This window comes from Taudactylus pleione, unplaced genomic scaffold (assembly GCF_031769625.1).
Source record: "Taudactylus pleione unplaced genomic scaffold, aTauple2 ptg000184l, whole genome shotgun sequence".
Classification (NCBI taxonomy): domain Eukaryota; kingdom Metazoa; phylum Chordata; class Amphibia; order Anura; family Myobatrachidae; genus Taudactylus; species Taudactylus pleione.
Window position 1 is genome coordinate 6,109,305 of NW_028284586.1, and position 20,126 is coordinate 6,129,430.

Below are 20,126 nucleotides of genomic sequence, written 5' to 3' on the forward strand. Positions count from 1 at the left end.
AACTCACCTGTGTCTGTTTGTCTATGACAACTCCCATCCGTATAAAAAGTTACATCCACATTCTCTAAAGGTGTGTCATGTATGTCAAGTCTAGCAGTAAAGGTCTGATTCAGATATGTCATACAATCGTGCGTATCATTATGTCTGCCGAACTCACCTCCCACCAGCAACTCTTCTCCTTCCACCCTTTGTACATCATGTTGTACATATGGTATGTTGCTGGATTCAGCGTACTGCAACGTTTAACAGTAACATTTGCAGGAGCGATTAGGGCTAGTTCCCATTTGGTGAACCTAGCTGAGGAGACGTGTCTGGTTTGAGCTGAGTTCAACAGAGCAGATACAGCATGGGGAGTGTAGACAATCATATCATGGCCCAATACTACGTCCTCACTTTTACTCACCAATAGAGCGGTAGCTGCTACACTTCTCAAACAAGTGGGGAGTGATCTTGCTACCGTGTCCAATTGGGCACTGTAGTATGCTACGGGCCTACTGGCATCACCATGTTTTTGTGTAAGGACACCTGCAGCACAACCATCGGCTTCCGTACAATACAAATCAAAAGGTTTTTCATAATCAGGTATTCCCAATGCAGGAGCTCTTGTCAGACTATCCTTAAGATTAAGGAAAGCCTGTTCTGATTCCTCTGTGTGTATGACACGATCGGGCTTTGAGGAAGAGACTAATTCCTGTAAAGGTAAGGCCAAAATAGAAAAACCTGGGATCCACATTCGGCAATATCCACACATTCCTAAGAAGGTACGAATTTGCTGTTGATTCTGCGGCAGTGTCATGTTTTGTATGGCTTGTATTCTATCTGTTGTAAGGTTTCGTAACCCCTGGGTTAGGCAGTGTCCCAAATATTTTACTCTGGATTGGCACGGCTGTAGTTTGTCCTTAGCCACCTTGTGTCCTGTTTGTGAGAGATGAAGTATTAAAAGTTTAGTATCATTCAAACATGACATAAACGAGTCAGAACATAGCAATAAATATTCCACATATTGAATTAGAACAGATCCATTGGCAGGTTGAAAAGATTGTAAACAGTCGTGCAATGCCTGGGAGAAGATACTGGGGCTGTCTATGAAACCTTGGGGTTATCGTGTCCATGTGTATTGTAAACATCTGTATGTGAATGCGAATAGATACTGACAGTCAGGATGGAGAGGCACAGAGAAAAAAGCAGAACAGAGGTCAATGACAGTGAAATGGGTTGCATTTGGTGGGATCTGCATCAAAATGACAGCTGGATTTGGCACTACGGGGAATTGGCTTTCTACTACCTTATTAACACCTCTAAGGTCTTGTACCAGCCTATAGCCCCTCCCACCACTCTTCTTCACTGGAAAGATGGGACTGTTGGCTACACTAGCTGTACGGACTAAAATTCCTTGTTGTTCAATTATTGGAAACACCCCTAATTCTACCTCCTGTTTTAGTGGGTACTGGGGAATTCTTGGAGCTTGCCTACCGTTTTTTAAGTTTACCATTACAGGGCTTACATTTGCCATTAATCCAGTGTCCTGTCCATCCTTAGTCCAAAGGGAATCTGGAATTAGGGACAACATTTCGTCTACTTGTGATGGGGTTTCATTTAAAACTGTAGAGTGATACATTATCCTTTGAGGAGTGTCTAACATATCCCGCACCTCGTATACCATTCTCTCTGGGATATCTAAATATACCCCATCAGGGGTGCAATATATAACACATCCCATCTTACATAACAAGTCTCTGCCCAGTAGGTTAGTAGGAGCCGCAGCAGCCAGAAGGAACGAATGTCTGGTATGCAACGGCCCAATAGTAACCTCTGTGGACTTTGTTAAAGGATAACGTTCCACTTTACCTGTTACACCCATTGTTGGTACTGTCTCATTGGTCACCTGTAAATTAACGGGAGATTTCATCACTGACCTGGTCGCCCCTGTGTCTACAAGAAAAGGATATTCAGTACCAGCTACATCAACCATCATGACCGGTTCTTCCCTAGTACTTCCCGTTAACCTGACTATCTGTAGACTACAGGTATGACCTGACCCCTAGCGTTGGCTACCGTTCTCCAATAAAGCATTTACGGAGCTGGTGCCTGTTGAACATTTGCTGGCCTTTGTGCATATCCTTTATGGGGATATCTAAATTTTCCCTGATGTGGGATTCCTACTCCTTTTACTGTGCAGTTTCTACTTAAGTGTCCTGTTTGTTTACAGTTAAAGCATGTTCGTGTTTCGGGTGAAGACATGTGGTGTTGTGAGGTTTGCGCAGAGGGTAAAGGTGGTGGATATGGGTAAGGATAGGGAGGGTAAGGGTATTGTGGGGGATGAGAAGTTGGTGGATAGCCTGGGACCTGTGGTTGCATCGGGTTAGTGGGATAGAGTTGCGTTTGTTGTTGAGTGGGGTTAGTGAGAGTGGGTGTGTGTGCAAGTGCAAGCGTGTCTGTTGGCTGTGATGTTACCGTCATTCCCTCCAGAGCTTGTATACTGACAGCCATCAGTTTCTCACTCTGGGCTTCTCTCTTTTTGGAGATGTTCTTATCATGTTCAATTGCGGTTTCTATGAGGGTATCTATTGTAAGTCCCCGCCAGCCAGGCTGTGAGGTCTGTACCCGAGTTTTCAAACTCTCTTTCAGACCGTCCACAAGTACTGTGACTATCATTCCCCGGTGGTGAGTGCTATCTTTAATATCCTCTATCCCAGTGTACTGGGTGATAGCCTGCAGAGCCCGATCGCAGTAATCTTCTGCAGTCTCACTCTCTTTCTGTTTAATTGTGAAAATTTTGTTCCAGTTAACTACTACTGGAAAATATATACCCAATTGAGTTACTATGCGGGAAATGTTACCTTGGTTTACTTGATCTGTTAAGAGGACGTCACCATCCAATACACAATCCGTGATAAATTTTGTCACGTCGGTATTGCGTGGCAGACAGGCCCTTAACACCACACGCCAATCTTTATTAGTGGGCTCATGTGAACTACCCAAATTTCTCAAAAATCTTTGACATTTGGCTAATTCCTTTTTGGGATCGGGGAAATCATTTATGATGGAATTTAGTTCTGCTCTTGTCCAAGGACAATGCATTACTACTTCCCTCGTGGGCACTATACCGTTTGCGTCTGCATTTCCATTTGGAACAGTTATTGTCCGAATGGGATGCAGACCGGTAGCGCTGCTACCTTTGACTTGGTTACCTGGCTGGGGGTTTAATCTGCTGCTGCTACGTATGGTATTAACAACTTCCTCTATGGGTGCAGACTGTGTTAACACTTCCCTTGCTGTTACCGATGGAGATGGCGGCACCACCCGTGATTGTGGTGATGCAGCATCTATCATTTGCACAGCATGGGAAATGGCAGACATTACAATAGGCTCATCATCCACATCATGAACATTTTCTTTAAGGTTGATTAAGAGAGAGTACAATTTGTTTTTTCATTGACTGCACCTACACCCCCATCCGCATAGAGTGGTGGTGGTGCGCGTGAACCATCTGTACTACCTTCTGCGACGCTACCTTGCAGTGCGTGCGCGCTATCAAGCGATGCATCTGTGGCGCTATTTAGCGTCACCGGCGCATTGCCCGAGACTGTGCCTGCGACGCCTGCTTGCGTCGCGGGTACCTCCTTCAGCCACATTTCCCCCTCGTGCTGCCACAGTTTTAAACATTCAAAATATTTAATCTTTTTCTCTCGGGATCGCATCAAACTGATGTGATCCCGGACATTATCTAACACATTTTTATCAAAACTACCAATTCTGGGAAACGGTCTGACACTCTTCCTCGTCATATTAAGCCATAAATCACAATACCTTATTGCATAAGTACCGTATTTGGTATGCATGATACGACGGGCCGATCCGATCGGCGCCTCCATTAGCAGCACATCATTGCCTAACATTTCTACTGTTTGCATGGCTCCCATTCTGGGACAACTCCTACGCTTTCCAATAAAAATTTAAACCGGTGAAAGACAATCAAGATACTTTCACTTACCTGCGGACGATTTAAGTCGGCGGCGCCCACACACCTGGATAAGATTTAGTAAGGCAACTTCCACACCTGGATAAGATTTGAAAAAGGCAACTTCCACACCCGGATAAGATTTAGTAAGGCAACTTCCAAGCCTATGAGAGTTTATATGTCGGCCACTCTCACGCACCTCTATACAACAAAAGACAACATGTACACCTGCTACTGTGTATAGAACGGTAAAGCTGCTTACCGAGCGACTAGGCTAACCCTTGCACCTAGCCCTTAAGGATCATACGGTACCCTTAACTTTAGGGAATAAATTACCCCTATCAACAATACACACACTGTTACACACTTTTTTCTGCGCAGAAAAATACACGTTTAAACCAGATATTGGTAATAGAAAAAAATGTAAACCTCAATGGCTTTGTTCAAACACGTGGCAGCACAACCGGAAGTACGTGTACACAATTGTGCGACTAGTCGCATGCATAGTGATGCGACCAGACCCACGTGTTATTACCTTAACACTATTATGCTACTCCCTCTAAACTTTTATCAACGAGAGAAAATAACTTCTCTCCTTGTCCCTGGATTCTGATCAGTGCTTCCTCTACACAATAACCGGCAGTACGCTCTCAGCAACACTGTGGTAATGAAAGACTAATGCGTCTCTCAAAAGGCGCCTCCACCCTTTTGCTGAGAGGGAACTGACCGAGTGTTACCGTGTATCAGATAACGTGATAAACCTACGAGCCCCCAACTGTTGAATCGTGCAACTGAACCTTTAGTACATTCCTGCCTATAAACCTCTAAGATTAACCTGCCTAGAACCTCTAAGACAAAACCTGCCTATACCTCCTAAAACCATAAGGTGTCGCTATTTAGCGCTGTGTTTTAAATATACCATTAATAAGACTCTAAGACAGTGGAATAGCGGTCCAACGCGCTAAAGATTATTATTCAGGTAAAAGTACAGATGTTACCACGCTATGATCTAACAATGAGCGCAAACTAAATTGTACAACATTTAGGTCATAAGGTACAGTCAATACATACGCGTGCGCTCTGGGACCAGATATCGGCATCAGTAATGAAACCTTCGTCGAAACAGCATAACAGGACCACCGCAGACTGGCATCTCGTTTCAGAGCACTCACATATATACCCGTACTGGGATAAGCAATACAATAGAATACGTTGGCAGGTTCTCATTGGTTCCTCTTCTTGCTTCTTCCGTTACGGTACAATTCATAGGTCAGTGCAAAGACTCAAACCAGCCTCCAACAGCCTGATTGTGTCCACTTTCCCGCTGCATAATAAATCTAGTCTAAACTATGGCATACAACATTTCAAGGAGTTATTCTCTCTATCATTCATATTTCATAGCCGCATGTTCTGATCTCCTCACCGATGCCACCGGAACGCTGTGGGAAAAGAGTAGATCAGTACGGCACCAATCACGGTCCATTTGCCATTTACTAAACCATAGTTACAGAAAACATTCATTTCTTCATATGCTGACATTGCGATTAAACCAAATAATAATCATTCCTTTCGTGCTGCGGGACCATTGCTTTTAAATGTGTATGCGGGGAGAAATGACATTAAATTGTGTTGTGCGTTTGACGGTCTGTGGGGCACTTAGCGACCAGCACTAAGTTGGAAAGGCTTCTGTGTATGTGTGTGAGCATGCCAGTATGGGTTTGGGAAAGATCACTAAAAAGCTGGCTGTGCGTCTAAATAGCTATTTTGCGTTGTCCTATGTTTAACATGAAGTGCAGGGAAAACACCACTAATTTGCTACTTTTCAAATATAAGTCTGTGATGATTTTAATGTGTTGGAAAGTTATTTTATGTCTGCTAAACACCGTCGGTAGGTGTTTGGGGAAGATTGTGAAAAAGCTGTTCGTGCTACTTTTTAGCAACTTTGCGTTGTGAGTAGCAAAATTGCTACTTTTAGCAATTTTGCACTGTGGATTGTGTACTATGTATTTTTGACAAAATGGCGCTTGTGTAAGCTTTCTTTTCTAAATTGGAATCTTGCTGCCATTCACAAGATGGTGTCTTGAGGCCAGTCGCAAAATGGCGTCGTCGCGATTAAATTTTAAACTGAACTTGTCTCAGCCAATTATTCAGCCAATTATTCAGCTTCGACAGCACCTTATGTCTATTTAGGACCCATGACCTTACAGGTGCATGCCTTCCAATAGTATTGCTAAATATTATGCACCTTATGTCTATTTAGGACCCATGACCTTACAGGTTAATGTTTATTCTACTTGAGCCATTTGTTTAATTGGCCCTTTTTTCTAAGTTATATAGAGTTAAAGCAGGTTGCTTAGCAACCCATTGATGTTTACCACTGAGAATAGTACAGGTTGTGGTTACCTAGGTGTTGATGACATCACATCCGGTGGCTAGGAACCTTTTCTGTTCCCCAGAAACGAATGGGGATGGTTTGGTTCCATTAATAGGCTAATGCAAAATGGTGTCTTTATAGCCTTCATATGGTATGGCTTGCTCTGTAGGAGTGACCACTATCGGTCATTACATGCACTGTCTATTTTGGGCTATGTGTTATGTTGTTATGGCGTTTGTTTTGTATAGCGCTGTTTGTGCTGCGTCACTTCCGGTGACAGGGAACGCTGCTGTCTTCCCCAGGGCACGTGGGTGTTCACTCTAGTTCCGCCCGCTGGTTAGATGTATACTGCCGGGCGGCCAGTGTGCGCGACCCGTGCCGTCGGAGGCGGCTTACCTGTACACAGGATGACCCAGGTGAGTTGCATTACTTGTTGATGCAGGGTTGGTTTATAAGCCGATTCACGGGTTTAGTAGTTTCACAGCAGTCCCCTGAGGAAGGAGGACCGAAACAGCTGTTGGGGCTGGTCACTGGGTTCAGAGTTTGGCTCCCCAGTTTACATGGAAACTATGTGCTAAGTATTTTTTTTTGTTTTCCCTAACAAGTGTTTACTGTGATGGCTTTTCACTCATTTATGGGACTTTATTAAATATTTTTGCTATTTTTTCAAATGGTGTGCTGGCTGACATTTCTACCTTGTGTCATACAAGTAGTAGATGGAGGATCTGTACTACATTAATGGCCCTGCACCCGGTTCTATTGGACTAAAGTGATGTGTGCGGTTCACTGGAACTTGGTGTGTGTGTGTGTGTATATATATATATATATATATATATAAAGCATCCACAGAGTTAATTGCAGGACAGTTAGTCTGGATAGCAAACAGATGATTTAGCAGACAGCAACAATATTCCACACAGCGAGACTTGCAGGCGTAGCAGCAGCACAGAATCCAACACAGTGTGTATATATATATATATATATATATATATATATATATATATATCTCAATAGACAAAAACCCTTATGGTTTTACATGTCCCATTAAGGCTTCTTAGACATGATCTGAAATTTCACAAAACCTTCTGAATTTGTGCCACTCAAACTAAAAAAAAGCAATGAAATTACGATCATTAAGGTTGACTCCTTAATGGATGTGTTCCTTGCACAATACAGATATGGTATGCCATCACACCCTGTGGTTACCTGCATATTCAGCACTCTCGCAGAATGAGATTGCTATCACTCACAAAATGGTGGAGCTGCTAATTCACAGAATTGTGTGCTCATTGAAATACACACATGCAGTCTATGCAACTGAGGTTTGAGCAGTTATGTTGCTCCCACATCCCACTCAGCCCACAATCTTCCCATTCGATCACCACAACAATCTCACTGGCTTCCAACATCCTTCTCACTGCATACATTTATCTCATTTAGGATACACCTTCAGCTCCCTTATTTTTAAAACTATCATACTCTGTATATGCATGTACACTTTCTTCCCCTATATGCCTCCATGCTGCTATATATTCCGCAATCCCTACTGCTGTGTGGTCTCACAACTGTGATAGTCTGTGTTCCCTCATCCGCACCAATCTGTTTTTCTCCAGCCGCACCGCCCTGCATCCGTGCCTTCTCCACAGCCACGTTGCTGTCTTTCTCTCATCTGTGGCACTCTTTCTTCCTCCATCTGCACTACTCTGGTCCCCCCCAACCATGAAACTTTGTCTCCCCCCACCACCCTGTCTTCCTCCCCATCCACACCAATCTGTCTTCCCCAATCCCTACTGCTGTGTGGTCTCCGAACTGTGCTAGTCTGTGTTCTCTCATCCGAACCTATCTGTCTTTCTCCATCCACACCGCCCTGCATCCATGCCACTCTGTTTCCTTCTGCACCACTGCCTTCCCCTAAGCCACGCTGCTTTGTCTTCCTTTCCTCTGTGGCACTCTTTCTTCCTCCATCTGCAGCACTCTGTCCACCCCCCAACTGTGCAACTCTGTCTCCTCCCCCCACCCGCACTACTTTGTCTTCCTACCCATCCCATCCACACCAATCTGTATTCCTTAATCCCTACTTATGTGTGTTCTCCCATTTGTGTTAGTCTGTATTCCCTTATCCGCACCAATCTGTCTTTACCCATCTGCCCTGCTCTGTCTTCCCACGTTCATGCCACTTTCTACCCCCCCATCCGCACCACTGTTTTCCACCCATCTGCATTACTTTGTTCCTCCACCTTATCCGCACCACTGTTTTTTCACAAATCTGCATCACTTTTGCTTCCCCCCCATTCATCTGTACTGCTTAACCTTCCCTCCTCTACATGCCTTTGTGTCTCATCTATCCATGCTGCTGGGTCTCCTCCCCCCATCCACACCACTTTTATCCCATCTGCACAGCTCTATTTTCTGCTTAGACCTCAGTTGCATAGACTGCATGTATGTATTCCAATGAGCACACAATTCTGGGAATTAGCAGCTCCACCATTTTGTGAACGACAGCAATCTCATTCTGTGAGAGTGCTGATTCTGCAGTTAACCACAGGGTGTGATGGCATACCACATCTTTATTGCGCAAGGAACACGTCCATTAAGGCGTCAGCCTTAATGACCGTAATTTCATTGCTTTTTTTTAGTTTGAGTGGCACAGATTCAGTAGGTTTTGTGAAATTTCAGATCATGTCTAAGAAACCTTAATGGGACATGTAAAACCGTAAGGTTTTTTTACTATGGAATTTCATTGCTTTTTTATAATTTATTAACCATCAGGGTTTTGACGAGCAAACCAGGCCACCTGCAGGGCAGAAGGACAACTAATAGGTACACTAACACAGGTGGAGGAGCAGACAGCACACAGGAGGTGTTTTAAGGGTGCAGAGGGAGAGATGGATGCAGGGGGCAGGCTGCTGGTGTGTGGGGCAGTGGCAGCAGTGGAGGTGCGGAGCAATGGCAGAAACGGGCATCGTGTTTAAGGAGCTACACCTCAAAAGCTTTTGGAGGTACGGTGCTGAAATTTGGCATGGGCTGGTAGAACTGACGCTCAGTGCTGCATGCCAAATTTCAGGGCAAAAACATAAAAAATGAGGACTTCGGAGTAATTTAAATTTCCAACTGTCAGTATTTTCTGACACTCAATTAGGACCACTTTTCTGCTGTTCTCTATGGGGGATTTTTGGGAAGGCATAACTCGGGGTAGGGGGCAAATTTACACGTTGGATTTGTTTTATCAGGTAGCTATTGTTCGAGGGTAGGTGCTTTTTGGGGTTTAGGTAATTGAGAAAGTTATAGTTTTTAAACTATTACCTCATGAATCTGCCATTATAGAGATAGGAAGTTTCAACTTGATGCGCAGCTGCAGTAGGAGCTGTACTCACTGTGGCTTCACTTGGGTGCACCAAGATGGCAGGTCAGTGTGGGTGGTAGTGGCGGTGGGCTCGGGGGAAGGAAGCAGCCGTAAACTGCGGCCAGACCTGGGGGATAACAGGCGTTAGCTGCGACTGGGACCCATGGGTGTTAGCGGCGGTGGTGCAGGCAGCAGGACCCGGGGGAGGTAGCAGCAAACTGATGCAGGCTCGGATCTGATGACGTGGCCTCCTCCCCACAAACAACAACCAGCCCCGAGATTCGGAAAGCCAGTACTGCTTGTGCTAAATACAGGAGACAAATGACGTTGGGGTTCCCCGTATTAAGCACAACCAGCACCAGGCTTTTCAGAACCAGTCCTGGTTGCCAAAATATGGGGGACAAATGACGTAGGGTATTAAATTGAACTTCTATATACCCCTGCCTGTACCTTCTAAAATCCTTCCTATAAACCTCTAAGGATGACGCTAATTTGCGTACACAGTCATACAATAGAGACTCCAGACTCAGAACATGTGGTTCCGAAGCACAAAGTATTATTCAAGTAAAAGTACAGTCAGTTACACGCTGTGATCTGTGTACAATAAGCGCAAATAAATCATAAAGTCACAAGGTACAGTTGATATACATATGCATGATTAAACTTCAAAATACAATGAGAGACACAGAGAGAGAGACAGAGAGACACAGAGAAAGAGAGACACAGAGAGAGACACAGACAGAGAGACACAGAGACACACAGAGAGAGACACACAGAGAGAGACAGAGAGATACACAGACAGAGAGAGAGACACAGAGAGAGAGAGTCACAGAGAGAGACAGGGAGAGAGAGACACACAGACACAGAGAGAGACAGAGAGAGACACACAGAGAGAGAGAGACACACACACACAGAGAGAGACACACAGAGAGAGAGAGAGAGAGACACACACACAGAGAGAGAGACACAGAGAGACACAGAAAGAGAGAGAGAGACAGAGAGACAGATCAAACTACAATGAGAGAGATATTAATGTCTGCTGAGACACATGCCCAAGATGGCTGGTGATGGTGTGTGTGTGTGGGGGTTTGGGAATGATACATGCCCTATTGTCCAAACCGCATGGTCTCTAGACAAACTCCATTTTGAAAGTAAGAAAACCCACATTAAGTTGTAACTCTGTAAATCATATATCCATTAATGATCACAATTATAATAATTACAATATACCTATCTGACCTATACAACACCAAAACTGGGTAGAATTATAACTATAACCACAAGACTAGCAATTCACAACTTCCATTGAATCAAACACATGATTCAATGGGGAAACGTGGAGCACATGGAATTTCCTTTGTTCACCCCACATGGAGGTAGCCATCTTTAACAAACTGCAGACTACTCTTCCACACGATAATTACTTCTGACCATTCAAAGCTGTTATTAATTCAACTTCCATAATATAACACTAATACTAGCCTATGATTACATTGAAGAGTATACAACACATACTAAGCCTATCTCTCCCAAGCAGTGATATTGTTCAAGCACATGGGAAGACCCTAACACAGCTCACCAGAGGATCTCAAACAATTATATCAACCAGCAGCAATCATTACAAATATTACAATAACTTCATAATCACTCCCTTTCCTGCATGCTGCTAAAACAACCAGTATGAACAGACTATTGTACACTACAGTGTAGATGATAATATTACAGACTAGATCACATTATATCATCCACTGTATGCTAACACAGACTTATGAATTCCCTTACCAAACTACAAACTTATTACAAACAATCTAGATAAGCTAATAACAGGTTAACACAAAACTCGCTACAGATACCCAAATAGACTAACTACTGTACAGTTTAACAACAATATACTTAGCCATGTTCCCGGGGTACAGAGTCCCATTGTTTTGGTTGTCTTGTGAGAGAGAGAACCTCTCTCCTCCAATTCCCTGCTCCAAGTGTGTCTGCTGGCCTGTGTGTTCTCAGAATGCCATACTCCTCCCCTCACCTGTGAAAAGGGCCTCCCAAACCTTGAAACTCCTATCCCAACAGTGTGATACAAATGCTAAACAGGTAACTTCAAATGGACACAGATCAGCCTCCAAAAGCTTGTTGTCTCCTTATTCCCCCCTGCATGCATAACTAAGCTGCTAACGTTTTACAAGGTACATTTTGGTGTTTTAACTCTCTATGATCCATAAGTTGAGAATGCATGTTTCGATCTTCACCCCGATGATACCGGAAAGCTCTTGAGAAAGTGTAGGACAGTACAATACCAAACACTATTTACTTATCATGTATAAATCCTTAGATATCAAATAGTCTTTATTTAATAATTACTGAATAAACCTTGACTAGGGAACCTTTTATGTAAGTGTGCACGTTATGTTTTGTGTACTATGTGGTTTTGACAAAATGGCGCTGTGTGCCCTATTTCTAAGATGGAGTCTTGTCGCCATTCGCAAGATGGCGTCGCGCAAATCCTGTCTGCCAATTATCCGGCTTCGACACCCTGTATTTACCAGAACCAGCACCAGTCTCTTTCTAGTGGGGGGGGGGGGGAATGGGTGATGCCAATACACAACCAGGGGAGCCCTTTCACCGGGCCCCTCCAGCTGAAGCATCACCCCTGACCGCTAGTCAGCCCAGGCCAGGGATCCCTGGGGAGCTGGGACCCCCCCCCAATAAAGGGGTCCCCCTCTCCAGGTAACCCCAGGCCCAGGCTGATAGTCTGGGGCTATCCCTGGCACCCCTGGGCGGTGGGTGTCGGGTTAATTGTGTAGTGTTGTGCAAGTAAGTTAAAATATTGTCTTTTGCTGTGGAACTACAGTTACCAGCAAGCCTCCACCACATTCTGGTACTTGGAGAACTGCAAGTATCAGCATGCGAGGCATTACCGGCCTGCTGGTACCTGTAGTTCCACAGCTAAAGCAATATTAAAAAAACTACAGAACAAACACACCGTAGAAAGGTACAATTTTATTAAAACATACAATGGAGTACCTATAATAAAAATTCCATACTCACCTCCTCCTATGCATGGATCTGTCCTCTTCAGGCAATTCAGGGTCTTGGCAAAAAAAAAAAAACGCAAAATACCCGGACCCACGAACAGTAACAGTGTCCTCTAAGGACACTACTACCCGAATGACAGCTCTTCCCGGGCATTTCAGTTCAGAAATGAGCCTTCCGCCTCTCAGCCAATGAGCTGTTCTCACCATTGACTTCAATGGTGATAACAGAGCGTGCCCTTTTCATTTTTTGGGGGGGGAGGGGGCCATGCCATTTTTTTTTTTATTAAATACAGAAGCACAGACGGGTCTCGCTGACCCATCCCTGCTTCTGTGTTTGTTTTTTTTAAACACAGATGTAGGTATTGCGGATATTCCAGATCTGAGCCTGCATCTGTGTGCTGCTACGTCCCCCGGGTCCTAATGCCTGCTACACCGCCACTTACGCCCGCTACCGTCCCTGGCAGCAGCTAATGCCTGCTAACAGCTACCCCCTCTCCTCCGCATACCGGCCGCAGCAAACGCCGGCTTCCTTCCCCCCGAACCTGGCCCCCGCTACCGAATGCAAAAGGCAGCCATCTTGCTGCACCCAAGTGAAGCCACAGTGAATACACCTGCTGAAGGCTCCTACTGCGGCTGCACAACAAGTTGAAATTTCCTGTCTATTCAATGACACATTCTTGAGGTAATAGTTTAAAAACTGTAACTTTCTAATTTACCTGAACCCCAAAAGCACATACCCTAGCACAATAGCTACCTAATAAAACAAACCCCAAGTCTAAATTTGCCCCTTACCCTGAGTTATGCCTTCCCAAAAAAAAAAAAAAGGCAAAGCAGAAAATTGGTCCTAATTGAGAAAGTCAGAAAAAAGTGACAGTTGGAGCTTTAGAGTACTCCCAAATCCTAATTTATTATGTTTTTGCCCTGAAATTTGGTATGCAGCACCAAGCGACAGTTATACCCGTCCGTGGCAAATTTCAGCCCGGCACCTTTTATAGCTTTTGAGGTGTAGCCCCTAAAACACCACGCCCCCACTCCAGAATTCTCTATGGAGAAAACCTTTTTTTAGATGTAGCCTAAGGGGTAAATTTACTAAGATGAGAGTTCTATTAAGAAGTGATGTTGCCCATAGCAACCAATCAGATTCCAGGTATTATCTTCTAGAAGGTGCTGGTTGCTATGGGCAACATCACTTCTTAAATAGAACTCCCATCTTAGTAAATTTACCCCTTAATATAAAATATGCCTGTGCCTTTATAAAATATATATATACTTGTGCGAGGCAGATATTTGTATTAGCAGAAACACTACAACAGAGATTATATTTACTTTGTCAGCATAGGTGTGCAAGGAAGATATTCACTGTGTAGGTTTGGTAATGCTTGCAGTTGATAGAAACAATAATGAAAGTTCCACAAGAACGTAGTAAACTGGGAACAGACATGGCTGGGCATATGCAGAGCAGGAGACCAGAACAATTATACACATGGAACGATCCAGGAACCAACACAAGGCATAAGCTATCACCGGCAGGGAATGCTGGGAGTGAATGCAATATAACAGGAAGAGGAACCAATGCAACCATCCTCCTAACTGCAATACAGCTGAACTGCATACACACTGAGAGCTAGATTGCAGACTTGCTGCAGCTGAATGCTTCCACAATACAGACAGCTTCCCTGCTGCCTAGCAACAGCCAGGACTAGAAACTGCTATGGCTGTCAGAAATCCTGGTAGCGGATCATAACACTGGGGACTTCAACCCCCTAGTATGTCTTCTGAGATCAACTGTTACCACTCTGTGAAGTTTTTGTCCAAATTATGTGGTGTCATCCACATCCATCCAGTGGATGGCCCAAAACAGGCTCCCTGGGTCAAAGTTCTGCCTGGCGCACTCTGCCGTGAGTTCCAGCTGGGGCCCCAACCACTACATTAAGCATCCCAGACCAATTGCCACAGCTCTGTGAAGTTTTCATCGAAATTCATCCAGTGGAATACCCAGAATAGACTCCCAAAGTTTTGCCCAGCGTCCCCAGGTCAAAGTTCTGCCCAGCGTACACCAATGGGAAGTCCGATCGGGACCCTAACCACCCTAAAATCTGGTCAGGCTCCATCTGGACCACCTCACATTGGTTTCATCCAAATTGGTGCAGGGTGTCCGAATGCATAGCCGGACAGACAGACAGACAGACAGACAAACAGACCAATTAATAATTATATATAAGATACTCTCACCTTACCGCCTCTACTATATCTGATATACTGTCATCTCCTTTACTATATCTGATATACTCTCACCCTCTCTACTATATCTGATATACCCTCACCCACCCTACTATATCTGATATGCTCTCACCTCTACTATATCTGATATACTGTCATCTCCTTTACTATATCTGATATACTCTTACCTCCTCTACTATATCTGATATACCCTCACCCACTCTACTATATCTGATATGCTCTCACCTCCTCTACTATATCTGATATACTGTCATCTCCTTTACTATATCTGATATACCCTCACCCACTCTACTATAGCTGATATGCTCTCACCTCCTCTACTATATCTGATATACTGTCATCTCCTTTACTATATCTGATATACTCTTACCTCCTCTACTATATCTGATATGCTCTCACCTCCTGTACTATATCTGATATGCTCTCACCTCCTCTACTATATCTGATATGCTCTCACCTCCTCTACTATATCTGATATACTGTCATCTCCTTTACTATATCTGATATACTGTCATCTCCTGTACTATATCTGATATACCCTCACCCACTGTACTATATCTGATATACTCTCACCTCCTCTACTATATCTGATATACTGTCATCTCCTTTACTATATCTGATATACTCTCACCTCCTCTACTATATCTGATATGCTCTCACCTCCTCTACTATATCTGATATGCTCTCACCTCCTCTACTATATCTGATATGCTCTCACCTCCTCTACTATATCTGATATGCTCTCACCTCCTCTACTATATCTGATATGCTCTCACCTCCTCTACTATATCTGATATGCTCTCACCTCCTCTACTATATCTGATATACTGTCATCTCCTTTACTATATCTGATATACTGTCATCTCCTTTACTATATCTGATATGCTCTCACCTCCTTTACTATATCTGATATGCTCTCACCTCCTCTACTATATCTGATATACTGTCATCTCCTTTACTATATCTGATATACTCTCACCTCCTCTACTATATCTGATATACTCTCACCCACTCTACTATATCTGATATACTCACACCTCCTCTACTATATCTGATATACCCTCACCCACTCTACTATATCTGATATGCTCTCACCTCCTCTACTATATCTGATATACTGTCATCTCCTTTACTATATCTGATATACTGTCATCTCCTTTACTATATCTGATATACTCTCACCTCCTTTACTATATCTGATATACTCTCACCTCCTCTACTATATCTGATATACTCTCACCTCCTCTACTATATCTGATATACTGTCATCTCCTTTACTATATCTGATATACTCTCACCTCCTCTACTATATCTGATATACTCTCACCTCCTCTACTATATCTGATATACTCTCACCCACTCTACTATATCTGATATACTCACACCTCCTCTACTATATCTGATATACCCTCACCCACTCTACTATATCTGATATGCTCTCACCTCCTCTACTATATCTGATATACTGTCATCTCCTTTACTATATCTCATATACTCTCACCCACTCTACTATATCTGATATGCTCTTGCCTCCTCTACTACAGTATTATATCTGATATACCCTCTCCTCCTCTACTATATCTGATATACTCTCATCTCCTCTACTATATCTGATATACTGTCATCTCCTTTACTATATCTGATATACTCTCACCTCCTCTACTATATCTGATATACTCTCACCTCCTCTACTATATCTGATATACTCTCACCCACTCTACTATATCTGATATACTCACACCTCCTCTACTATATCTGATATACCCTCACCCACTCTACTATATCTGATATGCTCTCACCTCCTCTACTATATCTGATATACTGTCATCTCCTTTACTATATCTCATATACTCTCACCCACTCTACTATATCTGATATGCTCTTGCCTCCTCTACTACAGTATTATATCTGATATACCCTCTCCTCCTCTACTATATCTGATATACTTTCTCCTCATCTAATTTATCTGATATACTCTCACCTCCTCTACTATAGCTGATATACTCTCTACTCCTCTGTTATAGCTGATATACTCTCTTCTCCTTTACTATACCTGATTGGATGGTCGAAACTGTAATAAGCATGAGTGTGTGTTGCTATTTTGTTTTTGATAATTAATCTGGTGGAAGGGGACAAGAAAGGCTAATTGTCCAGCAATGTTACAGGAATTAGAACATGGTTATTTGTCATGCTCTTATATTATAACAATGACTATATAACAGAGAAACACAGCCTTATCCATTCACTATGATGGTGACATGGTGCTCAAGCATTGTTAGAACTCATGATGGGCATACCTATATAAATATCGAAAAAAAGTGCTGCGCTTATCTTGTGTACTATAGTGCAAGATATGTAGTGATTGGTAGCAGTCAGGCAGTTTAAATATGATTACTGATACAGAGTCAATAATGATAATACATTTTACTTGTAAATAAAAATTATGAATACACATGAAAACATAAAATATATTGAGACACATTAATAAAATCGTTCCATATAAACTTGTGCCAGTGATGATAATAAATCTAGGTGCAATCAATAAAGGTTTTCAGCTCCTTTCTATTAGTGGCTGATGTTGTGCTCTCTGGCACTTATTATGAAGAGAAAAATTATATTTATGTTGCCAGAGGGTATATATTGTCCTTATCATATGAGTCCAGAATAACCCATCCAGGCTCAATTCTTAATCCAAATAAATGAATCTAGTCCACATATAAAGGTAAATGTATGTCACTCAAATATGAGGTGCAAAAGTCAAATTGTTTTCAAGATGAATCTAAGCGGCGTCCCGCTTGCAAAACAAAAGAATCTTGTGTAGGAAAATATATAGTTGGTGCACATGTAGGAAAGATCCTGGACTGCACACCCTGAATATATATAATGGGAGGTGCTACCTGATGAGACTAATTGTAGGCACAGAAACAGACAAATCTCAGGTGCACAACTCCAAATTACTGATAATATATAAATGCAATAACATTTTGCAATCAATAGAGGTTTTTAGCATAATCATGGCCAACGTTATGGGCCTACTCACCATATCCAGGTAACCTCTTTAGGGTAGGTCCCTAACATACTAGGGTTCAAATCCAGAGCGCAGGCCCCCCAAATCAGCGCAGGAAAGGAAAGGAGCAAGACATTCGGACGGGAGCTCCAGTACCGCATTGATCACGTGGTCCAACGAGCGCTTGGCAGCAGGAGAGGAGAGAAGGAAGCAGCCGGACGGACAGCAGGGAGATCGGGCACCAGCACGCAGGAGCAGTCGGCGTGAGCAACACACAGGTGAGTCTCCTTAGTGGCAGGGTACCCGGCGGCGGGCCTTTGCAAGCCCAACCCGGCTTACCCCCACTTAGATGCCGGCATCAGTCTGATAGTGCCGTACACCGGGGGACGTCTGTAATGAGGTGGACACAAGTGTTTTGACACTGGGAGATTGAGCCAGGTCCGGAGCCCCTGAAGAGAACCACGCAGTCAGCCCTCAGCATAAGTGTGCCATCTGACCCCTTCACCCCCCCTTTACAGCTGCATGTGCACCAACTATATCCTTTCCTACATAAGATTCTTTTGTTTTGCAAGCGGGACGCTGCTTCGATTCATCTTGAAAACAATTTGACTTTTGCACCTCATATTTTAGTGACATTCATTTACCTTTATAGGTGGACTAGATTCATTTATTTGGATTAAGAATTGAGCCTGGATGGGTTATTCTAGACTCATATGATAAGGACAACATATACCCTCTGGCAACATAAATATATTATTTTTCTCTGCATAATAAGTGCCAGAGAGCACAGCATCAGCCTCTAATAGAAGGGAGCTGAAAACCTTTATTGATTGTACCTAGATTTATTGTCATCACTGGCACAAGTTTATATGGAATGATTTTATTAATGTGCCTCAATATATTTTATGTCTTCATGTGTATTCATAATTTTTATTTACAAGTAAAATGTATTATCATTCTTTACTCTGTATCAGTAATCATCATATTTGGTAGCAGTCAGGCAGTTTAATCACTACATATCTTGCACTATAGTACACAAGATAAGCACAGCACTTTTTTGCGATATTTATAATTGCTAATTAGGTTGGTCCCTAATAAGTGCAGCTGCTATCGCAAGCAAAGTGAAGTTTCCCATGTGATCCACAGTGCACAAAAAAATATTGTACTTTTGATACATCATATCTCTGTCCAGCTTGTACAGTAGCAGGATACAGAAAACAAATACAGGCTACAAACACCGTCCTACATGCTGACTTGTATATTTTTTTTATTAACAGATGAAAGGAATGGGATAACAGCAGGAAACATCACCTAATGAAGGTGGAGAAATCCTGATGGACACCTAGATGATACCTGTGCTGTTACATATAGAGTGTTCATGCAATTATGTGCATCTGCCTTTCAGATACTTATCTTTACAAAGTATTGGCAGGTGTAATGTATCATTTCAATGTTTTGATTTTATTAAATGCAAATTTGGGTACTACATACATGTGATGAACTATGGAGAACCAATTAATGTAAATATGTTTAGGTTCCTGTTATCATGTAACAATAGATTTAAATTGTTTCACAGAATAATACAGGAAACCTATTTTATATTGTAAAACTGTATGTGGATAAAGTTTATTTTGTCACAATAGCTTTTGTGCATTTTTTCTTATCAAGTGCTCTTATTTATATATTAAGATTGTTATGGATAATGCACTCAAAATAATAACGGTTACATATAACTCATTGACAGGCAGCATGGTGAGCTTTCACCTGGAGCCCTCACTTTCAGGAATATGCCTGAATCAGTCAGACCTGGGGCCACAGGTGAAGCACTAGAGTCACATGATCAGAGTAGCCACTTCTGCAACATGTGACGTTATAGTGTTTGCAGGAAGTGCAGATCAGTGAAGGCGGAAATGCCCTGCAGTAAATATCATATGACTTACCTTCTTCCTCTGTGCAAAGAATCAGAAGTCAGATGAAAGTGGGGGGGGCTGCCATGTTGGCATAGCAGGAGGCATGGCTCATCATTGGAGGGGGAGTGACTAGAATGTGATGTAACATTGGGGGCGTGACCACGTCAAAATCCTGGCCTTGGCGCTCTCAGGAAATGGGCAACACGCCCCCATTTTCTGGTACGGAGGCTGGCCATTCCCATTTCCTGCACCCAA

General features: G+C 43.0%; 1 protein-coding gene across 3 annotated transcripts in view; it reads left to right on the top strand.

The window, feature by feature from the left end:
- VWA3A (von Willebrand factor A domain containing 3A) overlaps positions 1–19,575 on the top strand; it is a 182,432-nt gene extending 162,857 nt beyond the window's left edge. For all 3 annotated transcript variants that reach the window (XM_088476214.1, XM_088476216.1, XM_088476215.1), the window contains one exon: positions 19,239–19,575. In XM_088476214.1, coding sequence (XP_088332340.1) covers positions 19,239–19,276 — 38 coding nt within the window. In that variant the 3' untranslated portion in view covers positions 19,277–19,575. The remainder of the gene's footprint in view (positions 1–19,238) is intronic.
- Positions 19,576–20,126: the final 551 nt, after the last annotated feature.